General features: G+C 39.5%; 1 protein-coding gene across 3 annotated transcripts in view; it reads left to right on the top strand.

Moving 5' to 3' along the window:
- SPECC1L (sperm antigen with calponin homology and coiled-coil domains 1 like) overlaps nt 1-15278 on the top strand; it is a 63123-nt gene extending 47845 nt beyond the window's left edge. For all 3 annotated transcript variants that reach the window (XM_068209100.1, XM_068209101.1, XM_068209099.1), the window contains exons 14-16: nt 5681-5797; nt 6321-6380; nt 8123-15278. In XM_068209100.1, coding sequence (XP_068065201.1) covers nt 5681-5797; nt 6321-6380; nt 8123-8212 — 267 coding nt within the window. In that variant the 3' untranslated portion in view covers nt 8213-15278. The remainder of the gene's footprint in view (nt 1-5680; nt 5798-6320; nt 6381-8122) is intronic.
- Nucleotides 15279-22287: the final 7009 nt, after the last annotated feature.

Genomic DNA, 22287 nt, shown 5'->3' on the forward strand with positions numbered 1-22287 from the left:
CTTCATCTCTTACTATATTGTAGCTTTTAACGTGCTGCCTGAATGTCGTTTGCAGGCAGGATTTCTCCTTGGAGCTGAGGTTTGGAGAATGGTGATCTGCAGAAGGTCAGTGCAGGACTAGCAGAGGCAGGTTCTGTATTAACTTCCACCCAGAGCCTGTTCAGTCCTGACACAATAGCACACACAAGTTACTGAGCTGCATTGTATTCTGGGCTGAGCAGATCTCTAAGCCGGGAGAGAGGAGAGCTGCTCTCAAGATAAGCACTTAGATAAAAGAGGAGCAAATCACCTTTAGTTTTCAGATCAACAGGCACAAAATACTTGACATTTCATTGTGTGTTAGTTTTGCTCAGGATCTGACACTGCTGCAGAGTCCAGAGCCAAGTGCTGCATTTTTCAGAGGAGAGAATCCTCCTGGCTCCTCTAAAATATGTGCAGTGTCATAAAACTGTCATAAATTCCAGATATCTTCAAAGCATAAAGTAATCCCATCCAGCTGTTAGGGAGCATTTACCCTGGCTGGAACACAGCTACTTTCATTTTGAGTACACAGCTAATAAAAGTCCCAAAAAGGATGTGAGCATGCATGTTTCGTATTAAAAGAGGACCAACAAACAGGATACACACATCCTTACCCATTCTTATCTCCACCAGTATTTCAATTTATTTTCCATTTTTGTCAGCATTCTGAAAGATAATTCACTTCCAGAAGTCTGACACCAAAAAAGCAATTGTCACAAAATTGCAACAAGAATAGACTGTTGTTTTTTTTTTTTTTGAGCTTTAAGCTTTTTAAGCTTTAAGGTTTTTAAGCTTCAAGTTTTACACACTTCCTAGGTACAGATACACCTAGTGTAGCTATGTAGTACTTGTCCTCTGTTTCATGAAATGCTGCTTTCTGGAAAGGCTTTTGCTGCAAAGACCTAATTTTTACCTCCTGTACAGATCAAAGCTACATGTCTTACAAAAAACTGAATGCTATGCTCAATGCACCTTGAAATCAAGCAATGCTCACATTTGTGCTTGGGCATTAAGTGTACAATAACAAAACCAAAAGTAAAAAACGGTTCAGATTCCCTTTTTTTTTTAACTTATCAACACTGAGCTAGGTCATATCCTATTCAAAGTATTCTATTGATTTTAAAAATGCACAAGAAAAGGACATGGCTGTGCTTATGTGAGCCTGTGTTCAAGTACTGAGTCCAGGGTGTGCATTCTGTGCTGTCTGGTTGATTCATCAGAGCAGTCAGGATGCCAAAACACTTCTCTCCTTGGTTTTAGCTGATGCTTTAGCCAAAAATCGTTGAGTTATGGAAAAACATACTTCCTTTTCATGTTTGGATTGGATTCTGATACAAGAGAAATGTCAACTTGTTAGACTTAATCATGAGAAAATTTAGAATAAATTATGAAGTTGTCTGTACCTCAAAGTGTTTCAGACATTAATGTCTGAAGCTATTACTGGATTTTGTGAGAATGACTGCTTCTTTTATGGCTCTTCTTTGTGCCCAAACTGAAAAATAACATGTGTTTGGTATGGAAAGAAACATTACCAGTCAGTGTTCAAGGGTTTTGATGGTCTATATTTGCCATTTACTGCCTTTCCAGAAGCTGGGATTGAAGAGGCAGTAGCTGGGACTGCTGCTAAGTCTATTCCAGAAATATTTTCATGTTCTCACCCACTGCCAGAAGCAGATAGCCACAGCTTTACTCCATGATTTGAGAGTCAGTGAATGCAGTTCTGTTGTAGTTAACCTTTGTAATCTTCTGTAATGGATACTCCTTTCTTTTGTGGATGTATCTTTAAAAGCTTTTAAAAGCATTTTACTTGTAATTTTCTGCCATGGGAAGAGGCCTGCCAAGGTCTGCACACTTAAACTTCAAATCTTATTTTAAGGCTTTAATATATTATAGCATAGAATCATATTAATAGTTTTGCTTTCTCAACCCACTTATTTAATTAACTAATACAACAGAGACATAGACACATGCTTTTATTTTCTTCATATCCTGATTCTTTTGAGAGCCAAACCAAGTTTGGATATGGGAATTTCTCCTTGCGCAGAACAAAGGATGGAGAAATAGCTGCTGTGCAGGATGCTCCTCTGCTGGAGTTCTGATGTCCACAGTTCAGGGAGTTTGAAGCTGGGGATGTGTCTAAAAAAGTGATTAAAGTTACTTTGTTCTTAATTTGTAACTGTAAGTTAGAAACCATATTTTCTGTAGTTGGGTTTCTTGATGTTTGTAAGGTTTTTTAGCCGTGGAAGTTTTCTGGGGGGATAAAAAAAGTAAGGAGTTACTGGGTTATAATAGTAGTTTTTAAAGAGTATTTTCACTTTAGAAGACCCTCTATTAATTTAGAATTATTGCAAAAAGCAATAGGAGAAAATTTTAAAATTAGCAGTATGCTGGTTAAAACCACTTTAAAATGGTGAGTTTTAGGTTTGCAGAGATCTTACGCAGATGTTATGCAGAGCCCAGTCTGTTAAGCAGTGTAGAAAGTTTCATGGGGAGTACTGGTTTTAGTCTTTTTTTTCTATGTGAACTCAAGGGCAGCCTCATTTTGTGGTGACTGCTCCTCCTCTGCAGTTTCCAGTTCAGTAAGGGCTGGAGTCATCCTTGAAATGCTGCTTGGTTGTGGATCTACCAAGTTGTTCTAATAGCATCTACTTTTTACTTTATATTTTTATGTTCTGTCTCCAGAAAGTCTTACTAATTTTTAACTCTGTTGTTTACTCCTGGTTGGAAAGTGTCTTCCACAGATCTTTTTATGGCAATGGTCTGTTGCTTAACTTTTGTAAAAATCACCTTTTAAAAAACCATCTACCGCAAATACAGAGGTTGCTTCACTCCCATCCTACCTATTAATCATTAATAGACAAGGGATGATAAATGCTCTTCTAGTTCATTTATCTCCAGAAGAGCTTTTTCCTCATTTGACAGTTTATCTGAAAGTATGTCCTTCGGCTGCTTTAATACTTTGTGGTCTGAAATGTCTTGAAGAATAATTCTAGATTAGATTCCAGCAGAATTCTCTTAATAGAGCCAATTACTTAATAAAAGCAGTAACAAAGAAGAAATTATGGCAGAGATTTTAGGTTGATGTTCTGTTTACCATCAATTCTTTGAGAAATGAGAGCTTAATGCAAGATTGATTTCATTATAGTGACCAAGCTTTTTCAAAAAAACCACAAGTAGTTAAAAGCATTTAGGAAATAAAATTTGCCGTATTTAAATGTGCCAGTTATGTGCTCAAAGCCCTACATGAAAAATTAAATTTTCAGTTTAAATGACAATCTGTCCCATTTCTAGATTTGTTTTTACTGCCTGACCAATATTATACTTCTTTTAGTCTGAGAGGTAATAATAATTCATAATGCTTAGAGCAATTGGAAACAGCAACCAGTCCCTTTTAATTGTTTCCTTCCGTTGTATTTAATTCAGCTTCTCTGGATGCATTAAAATTCTTGGATGATAGGTTTGCTTTCTGCTTGTTGTCTTAATAATAAAAGCTGGACCCTACAAGATGATTTAGAAAAATGGGATATTCAGAGTTTGGCTTTGTTTGAGAACCAACCAAACTTGTAGGCGTACTTTGAGTGGCCCTTTTCCCCCCCAGTGTTTATAGTAAAAATTCAGCATTCTGTGGATACTTACTAATAATTAAAGTTCTTGGTTTGTACAGTTGTAATGTTGAAGAGAATATGACTTTTGCTTGTTGCAATTTCGCTGTGGCAATGCCAGTGTACATCTTTCTCCTGCCCTTCCCACATCCCTTGGTCATCTCAGGGAACAAGGGAGAACATTTCAGGCAAGAGGTGAAAGCAGGTTTGAGTTTTTCTCCCTCAGTGGATTGTATAGCAAAGCACACGTGATCATTCACACCTGATTTTTATAACCAGCTTGCCACACAAGTCTGTGACAGAAAAACCCCCTGTCCCTACCTTTATCTATCTTACTGACACAGATGTGAGCCTGAGGCCTTATTGGGTACGGGGTAGGAGGAAAGACCTTTCCAAAAAGTGACTTCTGTAAATGGACACATGTAGAAATTTATTGGCTTTAACAATCTGACATTTTTTCCCCTTTTTTTTCCCCTTACAACCTCATCCAATGTGTTGCATATGTTTCCTTAATTTAAGTAACATTGAGAAAGCTTTAACCGGGCGTTAATTTAAATCCAATTTCCTGTCTCTCTTGAGGAAAAAAGAGCTTTTTTTTTTTTTTTTTCTCCCTTCATTTTTTTCCCTTTTGCTTTTGAGTTTTCCCAGCCGTGTGGCTGGAGGAAGCTGTGTGCAGAGCAGTTCCCACAGCCCGGGGGTCTCCAGCGCCGTTTTCCTGTGAGCCCCAGCACGTACACTGAGCCCAGAGCCCGGCCTGCACGGGGCCACTGCACAGCCACAGTGCTGGAGCTGAGCAGGAAACCAAGATTTCCCTCACATTCTTCTAGAAACTGCCCAGAGTTTTGTTTTTTCCCTCTGTCGGAGGAGATTGTGGTTGTGTTCATTTGAAGTCCAAGTGGCCTGAACTGCCTGGCGCAGAACACTGGCTCTGGGTGGAGTTCTCTGCCCTAGGAGTAACCAGTTTTAGTGTCTTGTCCAAGACAGCTGATGGTGATGACTAAATTGCTGTCAGGTGAAAGATTGGCTCAGGTGATTGTGATCCTGCACTTCTGTCGCTGGAGGTTTTAGTTCCTGCCGTTAAAACTTTGAAAACTGAGTAAGCTTCTGTTGGAGCCCAGTTAAGTGGGTTAGATATTAAAGCATATTTATATTTCTCCATGAAAGTGTAAAAGATATGTGATATATTGTTGTTACTGGTTGTTTCCTAATTAAAGTTTAAACTGACTGCTATCCACTTAGCCTCTCTAACATTGTTTGACTGCCAACAGCCAAATATACAGTCATTTCAAAGGTCACTGAGGCATCTTGTTCATAACTCTTTTGGACTGGGCTGACTCTACAATAATTTATACAGTCTCAGGAGATGCGTTTACCAGTGCCACTGAGTTTCCTATGGGAACTAAAAGATCAAGAGTGCAAGACAGCAGTTTTCAATTTCAGTTTCAATCCCAAAGATTCTCTGCTACTGTCAGCACTAAATCTGCTGGAACTTCTTTATTTCCAAATGCAAGTTAACTTTTATTCGTGATCATGTTCACATCAGTTTCTATAGAGAAATGGTTTGTTTAAAAGAGAAAATACTTTTCCTCATCATTTAGAAATTTTGTCTGGGTATGAGTTAGTAGAAGCAGAAAATAGAATGAACATGAACAGAGACAGGAGCACATTGTCTGATCAGGGATTTGGGTTACACGCCTTTGCTTTTCTCATTTGCTTTTCTGTCTTGGGGTGAACAGTTGCACCAAATCCATTACCTTGTCTAGCACAACATTTTACAGCTTTTAACACACACTCAAGCATACATTTTGCACTTTTTATTGAGGGAGGACTTTAAATTATCAGAAATTAATATATAAAATAACTTACTGTCTTATCACTATATTATTTTGTTTTCCTCTGTTAGTAGTGCAGTTCTTACCACAGACCTTTAGTCTTGGGCTGTCCACTTTCTCTGCCAATTTCTTCAAAGGTATTAAAAAGAAGTACTGATGAATTGGTAGCATGTAATAATCGTTAGGTTATGATTTTAATACTGCTTTTATTTTTTCCCCTTCAAGAATATTGACATCACAAACTTCAGCAGCAGCTGGAACGATGGCCTGGCTTTCTGTGCAGTTCTCCACACTTATCTCCCAGCCCATATTCCCTATCAAGAGCTGAACAGCCAGGACAAGGTAAGACATTAAAAATCCCATTCCCAGGACTGCAATGCTTTAGTTAACATGAGTTAATAATAACTAGTGAACTAATTTGAGTTCTAAAAACCCCAGTGTTACTAGGATTTCCAAATCATCTCTTTGTATTCTGGTCTGCCACTGGTTAGCCCAGGATGTACAATTAATGATAATAGATCCTAAAAACAAAATATTATTTCATTAATGCATTAAGAGATTTTTTTTATTTATGCTTTTCAAAGAATAAATAATCTCTTCTTTAGTATTTTATAGCTCAGTTATTCTTCACTGACAATGATATTCAGCATTATCTTCTGAACAGGCAATTAATAAAAATGTCTGTAATTTTTTGGATGATATTAAAACACATTCATTCCTATGGCTCTTTTAAATTATTGTAGTCAAATTATATACTCCATTTGAAGTTTAAGTGGTAGCATTATTATGAACATTCTTAAGACCATTTTGTTATGTTTGAAATAGTATTTCCTTGCTTTCTAACGTGTTTTCATATCTCATGCAGAGAAGAAATTTCACTTTGGCTTTTCAGGCAGCTGAAAGTGTTGGCATCAAATCTACTCTGGTAAGATTTAAATGTATATTGAATGAATTATGACCCATATATAAAAATCAAAATTACTCTATAGTCTCAAAAGATCTGGATGTTTATACTTAAAAATAGCAGCAGATGAGCTCAGCTAGAGGTTACTGCACTAAATAATGACTGAAATGCAGACTGGTTAAACTTTAAAAGGAAGGTTCTCCAACACTTATCTCCCAGTATGAAAATAAATTTTCATAATGGCAGTGGATTTTTTTTTTTTGAGAATAATTTGAGAATAAGATTTCAAGAATCCATTAAATCTGTCCTGTCTCTAACCTACTTCTCAGTTATTTGGGATTTTTTGAACTCTGGAGCTACAAATCAAGCAATGTAATTTGTTCCTTTTTCTTAGTGTAGTGTGAGAGTTGAGATTTGCCTCTTAAGTTTAGACTTTAAATTTGTCATCATTGCAATTAGTTGTAAGATTTTTTCACTGATGGTTTAAAAGTTTTCTTACACAAATTTTAGAATAAAAGAATTAGTTTTCAGTAGTTGAGTGTTTACTAGAACAGGAGTATTTCAGAAGGTGTGGAGTTGGAAGTATCCCAAACCCTTGAGAATGATCACAAAAACTCACCTGAAATGGCCATTATCAGAAATGAGATTTAAGTGATACTTTTGCAACCTAAATTCTAACAAAGCTGCCATAGTTAGCAACTAACAGTACAACAGAGTTTTTAAAAATAACACTTTCCTTGATCCTTATCAGTGCTTTTACCCCCCAGCATTGTGTTTGCTGACAATGGCTGTGTAACTCCTGGGCTTTCCTACTTTGACTTTGGCACTGCTTTGAGATGTGGAAGTTTTTTACCAAGTGCTGATGTAAGAATGAGATAGTGGAAAATAACTACAGAAATTCTTGCATAACTCAGCCTTACTCCAAATGCTGGTGTCTGCCCTTCCTTTTTTTGATGTACTTCATTAAAAGATACTCTAAACAGGCAAATAGAATGGAATTCAGTCGAAGTGCAAATTGCATCCCTCTTAAGAAGTGTCTATTTACATCCCTGCATGCACACTGTGTGTGATGTGTAGGTTTGTGGATATTTTTCTCATCCATATTACATGAGTGAGGGGCTAAGAAGGGTGTGAAACCTGCTGTATGTAAACAGGAGTGGAATGCAAGCAGAAGTTACTCATTTTCTGAAGAAGGTGTTCAGCTAAAAGAACTCACAACTTCTTTCTTGAGTTCTGGAGATTCCTGCATCCAAAGCTTTCAAACAGAGCCTTACAGTAAACAGAAGTTACTAGGAACTGCATCACTCTCTTTTGCTTTGTACATGTGCTGAAGAGGGTAAATGGGAGTCAGTTATTATTGATGCTTAACCTGATGAGAATTTTGAACTTTAATTAATATCTGGGCCTTGATTCCGTGGCTCACAGTTGCTGGGTAAGTTGTGTTAATTTGCAAGGCAAGTACAGGGTTATGTGAACACTAAAGTCTGACGGTTGTACCAGCTGTGCTCAGTGGGGGACAGCTTGAGCATGCAGAGCATCAGGCATTTCAGTCTTAAGTCAACAAAAGAACTACCTGCAGATATGCTATTCATTACATTTTGTGAGTAATACCAAGATATATGGAAGAAAACAGAGCTTTCTCCATCAGTGCTTTAAACTGTGAAAACTTGACAGATTTACCATTCCCAGGAATGTGTGAAAGCACTGCCACATTGCTCTCAGGGTTTTCATTCCTATTTTGACCAATCTGTTTTCTGTGACAGGACATCAATGAAATGGTGCGAACTGAGCGTCCAGACTGGCAGAATGTCATGCTGTATGTTACAGCAATTTACAAATACTTTGAAACCTGAACCCTAATCATTCAGCAGATCCATGGAATACAACCAACATGAGCTACCAGATGGAAATCTTACTGAAATGCTAATCCCCATTTCACTGAAAACTGGCAACATTTGAGTCCCCTCAAACTTCAGTGACACTATCATGGATTGCTTCAGCTACTAAGCATGGAAACAACTGTTTAAAAGTAAGAACTTGTTGCCACAGTGCTTGGAATAACCCAAGTTATTAAGCTATTAAGATTAATTATGTAGCCTAAAGAGCCTGAACTACTTCTGTGCTGCCTTTCCAGTCAGACTTCCTGAAACTTTGTTTGCTGGGAGAGTGAGATGAATGCTTCCTCTGGCATATAGGAGACTGAATGTACAGATTAAGCTTTGAGAAGGAAAAGGATAACATGGCATCATATTACTGAACTTTCTGTAGCATCCTGATTTCACAGACTCTGAATATTCTACCCACAGCATATGGCAGCCCCATACAGTAGAGTTCTTAATGGTAACTTAGTTAACTGCCTATACAGCTATTTTCCATCCTTTAAAATGTGCACAATATTCTAGGAAAACAAGCTTTGATTCCATAATGACAAATTGAGGGGAAAAGTGCTCTTGATACCTCGAAAAATCTGGCACAGAAGAAATCTTCATTCTAAAGCTTCATTATAAGCCTACCTCTGTCACAGTGATGTGGCTTTCATCTTTATCTTATGGATTGTAAAGACTAGCACATGCAGCTCCTGGCTTTCAGGGTACACTACACTTCAAGGAATCTGTGCAAGTCCCTGTGCTTCCACTATAACAGAAATGAATCAGAGATCACCCCTTGTCTGGCTTGTTCTTTGCTCTGTTCCTGCTTTGCCTGTGCAGCACACGCAGCCACCCCGGGCTTTCCTCTACAGCAATACGAGCACACGTCGTGGATATCTATGGCAGAAGTTTGGAACTGGGATAGCATTTCTTCTGCAGAGAAGATACTCTCAATAAGATGTAATAATGAAGTAGTTTATCTCAAAATCCAGCTTTGCCATGTTTTCTGTGTGGTTTTCGTTGGTCTTGCACATCCTCATCTGAGTGACAGAAGGTGAGATGTTCTCTGGGAGGGACTATGGAGGAACTGATGTAATGTGTGTCCACCCAGTCGTCCCAAATACTGCGTGGAAATGACTCACTGTCACAAGGAAGGAATTGAGAAACTTTAGTCTGCTCAACTTCTTTTTCTTTCTGAAAATGTACCTGAATTCATTTAGCAGCTCTTGGGCAAAAGAGTTTAAGTGCCTTAGCTATCATTGAGTTGATATGTCCTGGCACTTCAGGGCCCGCTGTGGAATGTTAATGGCTCCCAGTGGTTTCATGGCTCCATTTGTCACGAGCTGTTTGTTGTAATCTTGTTTGTCAAACTGAGGGGAGACTTCACTCTGTCATTGCTTCTGCCTCTTGCTTTTCTGAACACTTACCAGCAGTTCAGCCATGGAACATCTCATTAATATTAAGCAGAAGCTGACTGGAGCAGTGAGTTCTGTAACAGCTGCTATTTATAAGCACAGGCTCTTTCAGCAGTAACCCCATTGTAAAGAAAATAAATCTGTTCTATGGTGCTCTTACGACTGTTAAGGACAGTTTGAATGTCACAGATGTTAACCCAGTGAATGCAACTGTGCTTGGCATCTGTGAAACTTCTTCATGGTAAAAAAGCACAGATTTAACTCAAAAGTATTGCCAAATCCAAAACCCCGTCATCTGAAGAACATAGCCCACGTGAAGAGTAATAATTCAGCATGTCTCTAGCGTTGTATAAGAATACACATTTACACTGATATGTGCCTGTGAGAATTATGGAACTTTGCAAAATAACTGCTTAACCTGTGCTGAGGGCCTTTGGAGAAGTTTTCAGAGCAGTGGTGTCTCAAACATTCTTGCAGCTCTTTAGAACTAGAAGTGGAGATCCTCAGATTATTAACTGGTGCATTTAAAGAGCCAGCATAATCTAAAGACAATTGTTACAAGCGAGGTTTCAAGTGGAAGATCTTCATTAATAGATTTTAATAAAAGTCTGAAATGCATTTTCCTCTCCTCTATATTTCTTCACTTTTTTTTTTTTACTTCATTAGTTTCAATAAGAATAGTCGTAGTGGAAATACACATTACTGCTGTCTTGCTTTCTATCTCCTATTATTAAATTCCAGATTTTGCCAGTCAGTGTTTAAAACCCCTTCTGTTTATCCTCTGAACTGATATCCTTATCTATGATTGTCTTATTAATTGCCTTAGAGTTAAAAAATAGTATTTTTCTAATGAAAAGGATAGCCTTTCTTGATCTAAATTAACTCATCACCTGCTTTGGTGAGGTAATTTGAGCTTTGAGCTGATTTTTTTTCTGTCCAATGGTCATCTTCATTTACCTGGAATGTTGTCAGAGTCCTTAACTGCAATAACCCTGAGAGTGTCACCATATGTCAAAGGAGAAATCATGTTTGCTAGATCCCTTCTGTTAAAAACATGAACTGCTGGTCTTCAGAAAGGAAGAGAGAGAAAAGCTAGCAGTAATTATAATAGGGATCTTGTTATGAACTTCAGAGCTCTGTGAACTTCTTCTTAGTGTCATCTGTCTGACAAAACTCTGTGAATCCAGCCCAGGAACCCTGGGCTTCAGGAAGAGGTTTTTGTGTCCTGATGTATCTGAGCCTTTTCATGAGAGGTGCTGCCCAGCTGCCCAGTGGAAGGGATGAAGCAATGGAAGAGCTAAAGCAAACACAATGCCCTGCTGCACTCCAAAGTGTGGCTTTTTCTGAAGGTTCAAACCACATTCAGTTGCTCAAGAGGAAAAATAGCAGTATCCCTTCTGGATGTGGAATAAATATACTGTTGTGTTTTGTTTCTATTCATAGTTAATCCTGAAACAACCTGGTTTTTTGTTCGTGTCAAGTGCAAGTTTATGCTGATTTACTTCCCTTCTAATCCAAAAGATATTTGTGAATGTACTGAAAATATGTTGTCATCCATTTGTATTTTACTATGTGCCTTGCAAATGCCTGTGCTGTTGAACATCAGGGTTACTCATGGCCAGCTGTGGCCAGGGTGGGCAACAAGATGGAGCTGTGGGACATCCTGATGCAGGTACAGCTGTGTCATCCTCTGGATCCTGTGGATGGAAACACTTCCATAGCTGGTACACTAGATTTGGTTTTCAGTTGGTTTTGTTTAATCCAGTTTGATCTGGCTGTTTGTTTAAATAGAAACACTATTTTAGTGTCTCCACTGTGAATCTCTGGCCCTCACAAAAATGTCTTATTCCCATGCCTCTGAAAAACAGAGGGAAATTTTCGCTTTTAAATTTGTGTTTGTGGATATTTTGTCCAGAGTATAGCATATAATTGTGACATATTCTGATTTAAAGGTAGATTTTTGTCTCTTTTGCATAAAATATATTCTTCGAGTTACATGTAGTGTTTCTGATAATTTTTTGTCTCCAATTTTATGAAATATTTCCACTGTGCTTTTCTGTAATGTCCATCATTGTCTCTTAGAAGGCCCTTAATTTGCCAGAACTAAATGAACTCTGCTTTAATTTATTTGTGTAAACTCCTATTCATGTCCCTGGCAGAGGTGATGCTCTGGTTTTAGGTGCATGAGGAGAAACAAATTGGAGCCCTCCTGTAATGGTGCAGTGCAGTGGTTTGAGCTGCTGAGGACCTGCCTTGTGAACCATGTAGCTGTGACATTGGAGTCTCATTTCTGTTACTGATCTCAGTGTTAAGTTCTTAGCTATTTTCTCAGTTTCAACACTCCAGACATTTGGGTTCCTTTGCATCACCAGAAGATTACTTTCACTCAATTTGATTTCTGTACTGATTTGGCCCAGGGCACAATTTCTTTTCCAGCCTAGTTTTAACCAAGATTATTTGGGAAGCTGGAGATTTGGAGAACTTGAGGGTGTTTTTCTTCCTGCCTGTGCCTGGTCTGGGGACACTGCCTGCTGTTCAGGTGGTGTGTGACAGTTCCTTCCAAAGTGATGCAGGTGCACCTTTAAACTGTGTCCCTGTGACTCTTGTGGTGACTTCACTTCTTATTTGCCTCTTGGAACTAACACAGTCCCCAAAAAAGGAGCTCCTGAGGGGCAAAATTCTTCTGAGAAGGAATGCAGTTGTACATCCTCATGCTACTTTTTGCCTATAAGTGAGTTATGCTGAGGTGGTCTTGAAAGAGGACCTTAAAATAGTCATGTTCATGGATGGACTGAGCTAACTGTATGGTTTGTTTGTGGTCCTTCCTTTGATTTGGTAAATATTTATTTCTGTTTGGTTTTTATGTTCTGCTGAGTTCTATTTCTGCATCTCCTTTCTTTAAGCTACCGTTAGTGTATGCCTTTCTTTAGGCTGCTATTAACCAGTTTGAGAAATTACTTGGTGCGAAGTGCTATTAAAGTGTCTTCGTCAGCCACGAGCGCTGGACGTGCCATTGTGCTGTCCCAAGTTAGTGTGTGTTGACTGGCAAAACACAGCTCTTAATGCACTCAATTGTCCCTATTTAGAAAGGTATTTTTAATAGTGTTTCTGCTTTCACAGGAGAGTGGCTGGGTGGGTTTTAAATTACTGTGTGGCTTGCTGTGTCCCTCCTTCCTCTAAGGTTCTTCTGTTGTGTTCCCTGCTTTCAGAATCAGTCTTGTAGTACACTCTATAATTATCTAACCCAAGATGTTAAGCATCTGGAATATGTAGCAAGTATGCTGTGGATAATTAATGCTAAATAACTTAAAAGGTCGAGGTTTGTACAGTTCTGATTTCTGCTAATTGATACAAGTCTTTTTTTTCTTATGTTTTTGCTACACTTGCCAGTTGTTTGGATGCAACACCCTTGAACTCCGTTTGACAAAGCCACTGTCCTGATCTCCTTGAGCTAATTCATTCTGGGGTATTAGAATTATTTCCTCCCAATGAAACTTTAGTAAAACCTATGAATACCAGACAACTTCCTTCCAAATGACATTTGCTTCTGCTTGGAATATTCCTTACCCAAAGGCCCCTGTCTGCCTCAGAGTTGCACGTAAGCTTCCCATCAGTCCCAGCAGGACTTGGATGCAGAGCAGTAGGGTAAATTTCTGGCAGAATATTACAGCAGCCTGATGCAATTAAGCTGGTTTCATTTTAATCCCCTATTTTCAGGGGTTTTCAGTTTAGGCAAAATCATTTACTGAAAGCTGAAATGTGGCCTGCTAGTTCTCCACTGGGAAGTGTGCTTCTGTTTAATAATATTTTTATGAGATTGTATTTATGGAAATGGAAAGAAAAATGTCATAAAGCTAGTTTTGTTGCACTTTTCTAAGCCTTTTGTATTTTGCAAAGTTCTAGAATATGAGGAAGTTGCTTGGGGAAGTCAAGGCTTGGAACCTGCTCTGCCCCAGCATAGCAATGTGTGATGTGCATTTTCACCATGTGATCCATGTATTATTTTAATTGCATGTAACTGGTGTATTTATATGGTAGTGAGGGAGCCCAGCAGGCTTTTCCTGCTGCACAGGAGCCATTGGCAGTCCCAGTTCCACAGTTCATGAACTGACCTCTTCTGACTGTGGACTGCACTTGCAATAATGGAATAGTCCATTTTTGATTCTGAGCTCTTCCAACAAATGAGGAAAATGAGGAAAAAAGGGCTCTTTTTTATTTTCTTTTTTTTTTTCTTTTTTTTCTTTTTTTTTCTTTTTTTTTTTTTGTTCCATTGTTGAAATTTCTCTGGAGGCTTTTAATGGTTTCCAGTTATTGCATATGTTAATTTAGGATGGTTACTTGGAAATCTGTTCATCTAGGAGGGCACAAATACATGTAACATTCTCAAGTAATTAATCCTTGTAACTTAAAGCATTTCATTTTGATAGAAACTTTTGGTTTTATGTGTATTGTAAGGTTATTTTTTCTGTCTATAAGTAGCACTTTTATATGTATCTGAAGGGGTTTTTTTGAACAGAAATGTGTTTTTTTTCTGTATTTTATCTAATGGGAAGAAAGTATAACACTATTAAGGCATAGAGTAGTTTGCCTCCAGACTGTAAGTTCACTTTAGGTCAGTAATGATCAAGAGTTGTTCAGTGTATCTGAAATAAATCAGTGATCCCATTTGCTACTGGACAGCTCTCCTGATCAAACCCAGAAGGGCATTAATTGGTACCCTCCACCTCTTGGATGAGGGTACTTCCAGTTCAGGTGTGAGGCAGAACTGACAGGAATGTGATGAATTTGGACTTGGTGGAAGAGCAGTTTTATTGATGTCTCAGTCTGCCTTCACAGCACTGTACTGGATAAGGACTAACCTTGTCTGAGATGACACTGCAGCCAGTAATGATATCTCCTAAATAGCTCATTTAAAGCTCACTTTCCATGGCCTTTAACGATGATATAAACCCCAGTGATTCTAAAAGCTCTTCTCATCCTTCCAGCTTTTCTGATTTGTATTGGTTTTGCTCTTCCTTGAAACACAGCTGTTGTATGTCAGTCTGTGTATGGGTTTAGAAATTCCTCCAGACAAGTGCAAGTACTTTGCTTTTTTCCAGAATCCTTTGGAATAGTTTACACATATCTTACATAGAGAGAGGCTTTGCATAAATGTACAGATGTACCCACATGCACAAGTAGAAATGTGTGTGTACAGATACGTGCTCCTGCAGGTTCTGAATAACATGGAACGTGTTTCAACAAGTGCTTATGTCTTGAATACTTAGGCTGGTGTATTAGTGTATATATTTAAATGGCAAGGAGGAAAAAACATTTTGTTTGATTCTGCTTAGAGCTGAGAAATACAGCTTTGAGGAAAATTTGAATGAGTGTTCCAATTGTATTTCACCCTGTTTGTGGTTTGAAGGACCCAAGTAGGTAATGATTGGAACTTGAGAAGTCAGCAAGCCTATGTTAAGCTAAACCTTTTGGAGGACCCAATATGCTTTCAGTTTGCAAGGACCACTAAAGACCTGGGCATTTACTTTCTCCATAATGTATTCTGTATGAGTATTTAGTATGTATGCCTTCAATTTGCCAATGTTGCCATGTTTTCTTCTTAATTATTCATGAAATAAAGGTTGCAAATAGGAGAATGTGTGTTTGTTTTCTTGGGTGAGGGCCTGCACAAGGGGCTGTTCTCAGGCTGGGTCTGGCACTGTTTTCTCAGGAGTGTCGCAGGAAGCAGTGGTGGAGGTGAGGAGTGTGTGCCAAGGGCTTGTGTGCACATAACCTCAGGATTTTTTTGGAAATCATATCTCTCTTGGGATACCAGCAGCCTCTACCCCCAAAGGGTTTTAAGTGGTAAGACAGTGAATACCCCAGATAAGAGAAACACATTTAAGGCATCTGCTTAGCCTGTATTGTTCTAGAGAAGGAAATTGCAGAGAATATGTTCAGTTTAGGCAACTTCTGTAATGCATTGCAGGATTAGAATTACTTCAGTGTTACTTAACCCAACCCAAGTAAGGCAATTGTGTGCTCACCCCCTCTCTGTCTCTAAAGGAGTTGGGCTGGAGAGAGGTTGGGGGCTTAATCTCTAGAACAGTTCAGATTGTTTAAAGCAGAAGCCTAAACACAAATTTTTCCAGGTGAAAATAAAGCTTAGAACACCTTAAGCCTGGTTTGGTCTCAAATCATCCTGGATGGTAACTGTTTTCAAGTGCTGGTTTGGAGCTTTAATTTCAAGTGCTCTGGAATAAATTGGATCCAGAGGTTTGGATTGAGCTTCTAATTATTATAAATACTGTTCTGAAAGGCACTGGCTAGTACAGGTATTTTAATTTTACCTTTTTTTGTTTTTCCCCCAAGATTTGGTGTGGCGTTTTCTGACTGTTCAGTAATCCAGAAAAGTCTTTGTCTCAGTAATGTTATTCTGCAAGAAAGCGTCTTGTTTCTCCTTTCTTGAGGTGAAATATTCTTCCTGAAAACTCCTTGCAGTCCTTCCTGCAGTGTCTGGAGCTGCTGGAGGTGTGTGGTTTAAGAACATGCCTGATTTAAGAAAACGTTTTAGTTCTTAAAATGGATTTATATCCTGTTTTTAAGTATGGATCTTCAGTTTTCACACTTCTTTTGCAAATAAATGTTTCAGAAGTGTATTGTAGTAGACTCATGTCAGAAAATAGATATTCTCCTTTTCTGTAGCAAGCACGTGGCAGCTCCATGGGAGGGACTGCTCCACATGCAGTGGGCATCTGGAGAGCAGGACGTGGCCAGGCCTGAGGGGTGCTAAAACTGCAGGGTCTGCACAGTCTGTAGAGCTGCAACTTTCCCATATCCACTGAAATAATATTCCCTCTCCAGAGTATTTTCATGGATTGTCTTCCAAGCTGTCACTAAAAAAATTTGTTAAAAATGTGAAACCGGTTCCATAAGTGTGTCTAAGTTGAATGTAATAAAATTGGTTCATTAATTTTTAAGATCTTACTGTAATGAAAAGCTGCAGCTATATGGAATAGTGAAAAAAATACCTCAGAAGCAACAGCAATATAATATTCCATTGTGTTAAATCACAAAAGCTGATATTGGAGTCATGGTTTTTCTGCAGTTAAATTCTGTGGAGGAACTAGGTTAGCAGCACAGAGCTTCTGCTGAAATTGTGCTAAAGGGTTTCACAATTGCTTTGATCGACAGAAGGGACTTGGATTAATTCCTGTCTGTTGCAGAGAGTTTTACAAAGGGCAGAGATCAGAGGAGCTCACAAGATGTGCATTATTACCACACAGAATTATTTTAGAGGAGACCCTTACCATTGAAAGTGAACTCCTTTCTAAACTTTCTTAGGAACTAGGAAGCTATTTGCAACCAGTAGCTACTGGTAGAACTTAAAAAACGAGCAAAAAGGAATTCTGTGCCCCTCTCAGCTCCCTCATCAGTGCTTTGTCTGTGTTATTTTTTCAGCACTGTATTTCCTTGAGCCCAGCATTTCATGCTGAAATGTTCTCATATCTCAAGCTGGTTGTCTTTCTCATCCTCAGTACTAAAGGTTGCGTGAATTCTCCTTTGAATTTGCTCGGAAAATTGTGATGGCATTGAGGAAGCCCCAGTTCCTTCTCTGTGCATTCCTGCTTGGTGCTGCAGCCCAGCACCTTGAATGGGCAGGTTGGCTAATTAGTGTCTCTGTTCCTGGCAGCTCGAGATTAGAAGAGCATTTATGTCTAATTAAATAGTTTTATTCGTTTCATTTCTATTAGAAGAGTTGAATTGAAACTTCTCCCATGCAAGTCTTTGTTCAGAAAAAAACATTGTCTATGAATTTTTAAAGAAGCAGATGAGGGAGTGGTGCCACCAATTCTAATCCAGGTTAAGGCTTTTATTAGCCTTTGTCTGCTATTTCCTCGGTGTCACCATTGTTTAACCCTTTTTGTAGGACTGAATTTCTGTGTATTAAATGTCCTGTTCAAAAAATATGATGTTGACGTTTCTTAAATGATCTTTGTCCTTCAGGATTTTCAGTTCTTTGCAACCTTCTTAGTCTCATTATGAAAATAGGGTTGGGCACAGTAGTGTCTCATCACAGTATTTTTGCTCTTAGACATCTGCATTGGTTCTGTGGTGTGGGGCACTATTTGTGCTTCTCTCCAGTGCTGTGCATAGCTCAATCCCTTGTTTATGTCCTTTTCTTAAACCATTTTAGGCTCTTTCCTCACACCAGAAGCCTAAAAGTTAAGCTCTTAAAAATGAAAGAAACTTGAGAAGGAGACATAACAGTCTGGAGACAACTTCACTGAGCTGTTGACAATATCATATTTTTCAAAAATAAATATCCCACAGAGCACCAAAATGCCACTGTGTTGAGTTAAGGCTGTGTCTCCGTGGGGCCACACTCAGAGTCCATGGGCTGCACTGGGCATAGCCAGGGCTGTCTCTGCAAAATCACAGCTTTGCATTGTCAGCTTTGCAGTTCAGGAGCTGCAAAAAATATGCCTCCAAAAACGGCTGCTCCGAGAAAATACAGCTGAGCTTTGGTCTGGGCAGAACAAAACGTAAAAGGAGGGTTTGGTGCCCTTCTGCTCTTGGCCAGAGGTACAGCTGGCATTGAAATGGGGTGCTAAAATATGAGCTCAACTCTATAAACCTCTGAAGTTGTGTCATTTTGCACCAGCATTTCCAGCACACGCTCTTCCCTAGCAGGGAGTGGTGGGGAGCAGGGTCAGCAGCCACTTTTTGTCTCCAATTTGTGTCGTGACAAAACTGGGTTATACACAATGTCTATTTTGTAGAGTTAAATAAGGGCTGCCCTCTCATTGCTCCTTAGAATAAAATGAGAATAGTTCAAGTGAAGAAGAATCAAGTGACTTCTGGGCCTTTCAACTCCAACAGTTCATTTATTGTGTAAAGGTAAGTTATATTTTAGCTGTTGCTCTGCAGCTCCCACATGATGATTCATGCTACCAGTTTTTCTTCTATTAATAGTTTACAGAGAATGCTTAAATTTAGATTGAATTCCATCTCATAGTCTGTCATGCTGGATAGCATTGAGAGAAATAAAGCCGCAGTCTGTTTGGGCAGTGTCTTTTACGGAGAGTAGTCAACTCCTGACATGAAATTACTGAAAATCCTTTGTTCCGGACCCAGACTGGATTCAGACTGTGTTGGGGACATGGTTTGCATTTCCCTGTGAGGGCAAGTCTTACCTTGACTTCAGCTTATTTTCCTTAAGCCTCTGGTAAAAGCTGAACTCCTCCTGTGCTGGAATTGAACAGTTGGTGCAAAAAGGCTTCAGCCTCTGACACAGGAGTGTCCTTCATTATGATTTTAGCCATGGGCATTGCCAGCACAATTCTGCATGTGTAACTTTGTTAAAGGAGACACACTTCAGAAAAATCGAGCTTTTCCCAATGTTGACTTTAAAAATGCTATCAAATATTTAATGTTGAACAATGTGTGTGAAATAATCACATATATACAAACACACATATAGATTCGTGTGTGTATATATATATATATATATATCTGTCTTTAATGTTGAAGGATTTGCTGGTGTATCCAAAGGACCTCGAGTAACTGTGTCCTCATCCCTTCTTTTAGACTAACACAGGTGTCTTTCATTGCTTTTGAGGAGATTCAGGCATTATTTGTGGGAATGGGATATGTACAAGTCAGAACACACCTTTTTAAATGTCCTGTTTGACAACATTGAACACGTGTGCTAATGCAACACTCAGTTTGATGTTCTTGGCAAAATATACATCCCTTAAATGTAATTTTGCACATATGAAATTATTCAGTCTGGTTAGAATAGAAAAATTTCAAGACAGAGAAGAGCCTCAAAACTGATAAAGCATTTATCAATCAGCATTTATCAATTTATCTGTCTTTACAATCTCTTTGTAAAGACAGAAATAATTTTTCTGTTTGAAATAAGATTAATTCTTATTAATTCATTTTCAGTCCTCCACATGGAAGCCTCAGTGGCTGGGTACGATTTTCTGCTTCCCAGGGTGGCAGGCTGTGTTTGGTTATGAGTCTGTTCTGTGTTCCAGGGGTGTCCCTGATGTGCCCAAGGTGTCACTCAGGCAGTGCCAGCAAAGAGAAGGGTGAGTTTCTCAATAGGTCTCGAGCGTGAGGTTTTTATTTACTTTGCTCTCACCTTTTTGGAGTAAGCATTTCAAGGGTTGTTCTACACAGGCTTTCTAGAGTTTACTGCTTGAGCTGAGTTGCTAAATCTGAGGAGTGCAAATATTCTTATCACCACTTTTTAGCTGCCCAGAACTCAGGAGTTTGGCTTGTTCAGTGAGACAGTGAACAGGATGTCACTGCAGCTCTGCTTTCCAGGAATGAGAAAGCCTATCTTGGCTGCACATGGGAGAATCAGAAAATTTAATTCCTGTCCTTGCAGTCCTGGACTTCTTTCAGCTCAGAGCTGGCTCTGAACGTGTGGCAGCACACCCCCCCAATGGCTGTGGGGGCTGCTGGAAGCTGTTTTGTTTCCAGGAGGTTTCAGCCTGTCTCTTCATGTCATCCCTCCTCAAACTGTGCCTGGACACAGCCCTCACAGCAACGCTGGTTTATTCTCCAGTGACCACGGGAAGCTGCACTCTGTGGTGCTGCCACCCCTGCATTTATTATAAAAAACAAAGAAAAGATAAAAAAGCTGTTAGTATTCCTTACTGTCAATTTACTCTCATTGGCCACTGGTAAGGGAGGGCATAAGTAGAAATACCCAGAGGTAAGGACAGTGCACATGGAATATGCACAAGAATTATGGTCTGATACGTGACAGGGACAATGGCATAGAACCACTAGAAAACCAATTCATTTTTCAGTTCAAAAGAAAGGTAACAGATCTATTCAGATCTTATTATAGTAATGGAAGTTATCCTATCCAACTGCTGAATAGGACGTAAAAGAGCGGCTGCTCATTATAAACACAGTTCCTTGTGCAGAAGTGAGAAATGAGCATGCAGAAGACATGGAGGGTCTGGCCCCATTGCTCTGGGAGGTGTTAATTCTAATTTTAACATCCTGGATTACTGCAGAGTTCCCAGCTGCACAGATAAAATCAATAGGTGACAATGGGGATCTGATACTGGAATGGCCAGTGAGGGAAGGAACCAGTGCTTCTGGTATCAGAACACTTTTATAGAAGGAAAGTAATTTCTAAGAAGCTTCAGAAGCTGGTCAGGGAGCCATTATCAGCCTGTCCTGTGAAAGTACTTGGACATTTGTTTTGGATCTTCTATGACTTGCTGATTTAAAAGAAAATCTATGTAGTCTACATCAAATACTCTTAAAATTGGTCAGCTGCAAAAAATCGAAGAGTTGCAACTGGGAAAAGAAACACCCAATGATGCATTTCTGGGATCCTTCAAAGGTGTGGTGATCAACATTTGTGACTTGGGAAACTTGGAAGGTGATATATTGAGGATGGGATGGTTGGAATAAACCACACGGGCAGTTCAGTGAAGAGGGTTGACTGCAACAGCTATGTTTAATGTATTCAGGAACAAAGTAATATTTAGAAAGTGCATCCCTGCTCCTTAAAAATATTTTGACTTCCAGCTTTCATTGATTTCAGTGGGAGAGAGTAATTTGGATGGCTTTGAGGATCTGGGCCAAAGAGTGAGGCAGCCTCTGCAACACAGCAAACACTGCCCTGGAAAGGAGCAACACGGAGCAGATGCAGCAGAGCTTGGCAGGCAGCTGATTCTGACTTGCTCCTCTAGTTCAAAAACAATTGCACAGCATAAAATTTCATGGAGTATCAACTAGGAGTGGGAATATACCACCTCTTGTACAGGGCAGATGTGAGGCCCTCACATGAATAGTATCCCGCTCCTGGTGTCAGCATTTTTTTTTAAAAAGCTCTGGTAAACATCATGTAGGCAGGTGGCATTTCTAAATCTATCATCTATGCAACATGTTTTGATGAGGCTCCTAATTTTCTCATCTCCCACTTCTGTTTTTCCTCTTGACTTGGCTAGTCAGTGTATGTGTTCCTTAAAATGATTTCATGTTACTGTGTGGTAAATTACTCCAACTTTTTCTGTAACTTCCTGGGAAAAATTACTTTTTTTTTTCTCCCCAGAGGATTCCCATTGTGTTTGGAGCAGCCTTCACTCTGCTCTGTAGTTCCCAGCTGCCTGGCTGAGCCAGCCCATGAACCAGCCTGCCTTCCTGACTGGGGTAAGGGTGGAGGGGAGGGCAGCTCAGGTGCTGGCTGCTGCTGCCAGTGCTGGATTTTTAATGCTTAGATGCTCACAGATTTTGAGGTTGGCACTGGAGGGGCCAGTGCCTGTTCTGCTCCTTCTTTCCTACTGTCTTGTTACACCAAGGAGATGTAAAGCATCTCTTGTGCTGCTGCTGCGGGGGAGGCAGGGTGAGCAGTGCTGGGTGTCAGTGATGTGGGAATGCTTTTGGAGTGGGGAATCCTGGAATAAAACCTCACTGTATGACACAAGCAGTCCCTGCACACACGGGCCTGGGCTGGCTGTCACTGAGGTGGATCACTCTGTCACAGGCTGGGACCTGCCATGGAGCTGGTGGGAAGTGTGGAGTCACGCTGGTGGTTTTTCCTGTTTGCAATGTCCACTTGAACTTGAAAAATAAAACCTAAAAAACTTAGAAGATACCCCCAAAGACCAGTGGGATCGAATCCTTGGG

The sequence above is a fragment of the Anomalospiza imberbis genome, chromosome 18 (genome assembly GCF_031753505.1).
Source record: "Anomalospiza imberbis isolate Cuckoo-Finch-1a 21T00152 chromosome 18, ASM3175350v1, whole genome shotgun sequence".
Lineage (NCBI taxonomy): Eukaryota > Metazoa > Chordata > Aves > Passeriformes > Viduidae > Anomalospiza > Anomalospiza imberbis.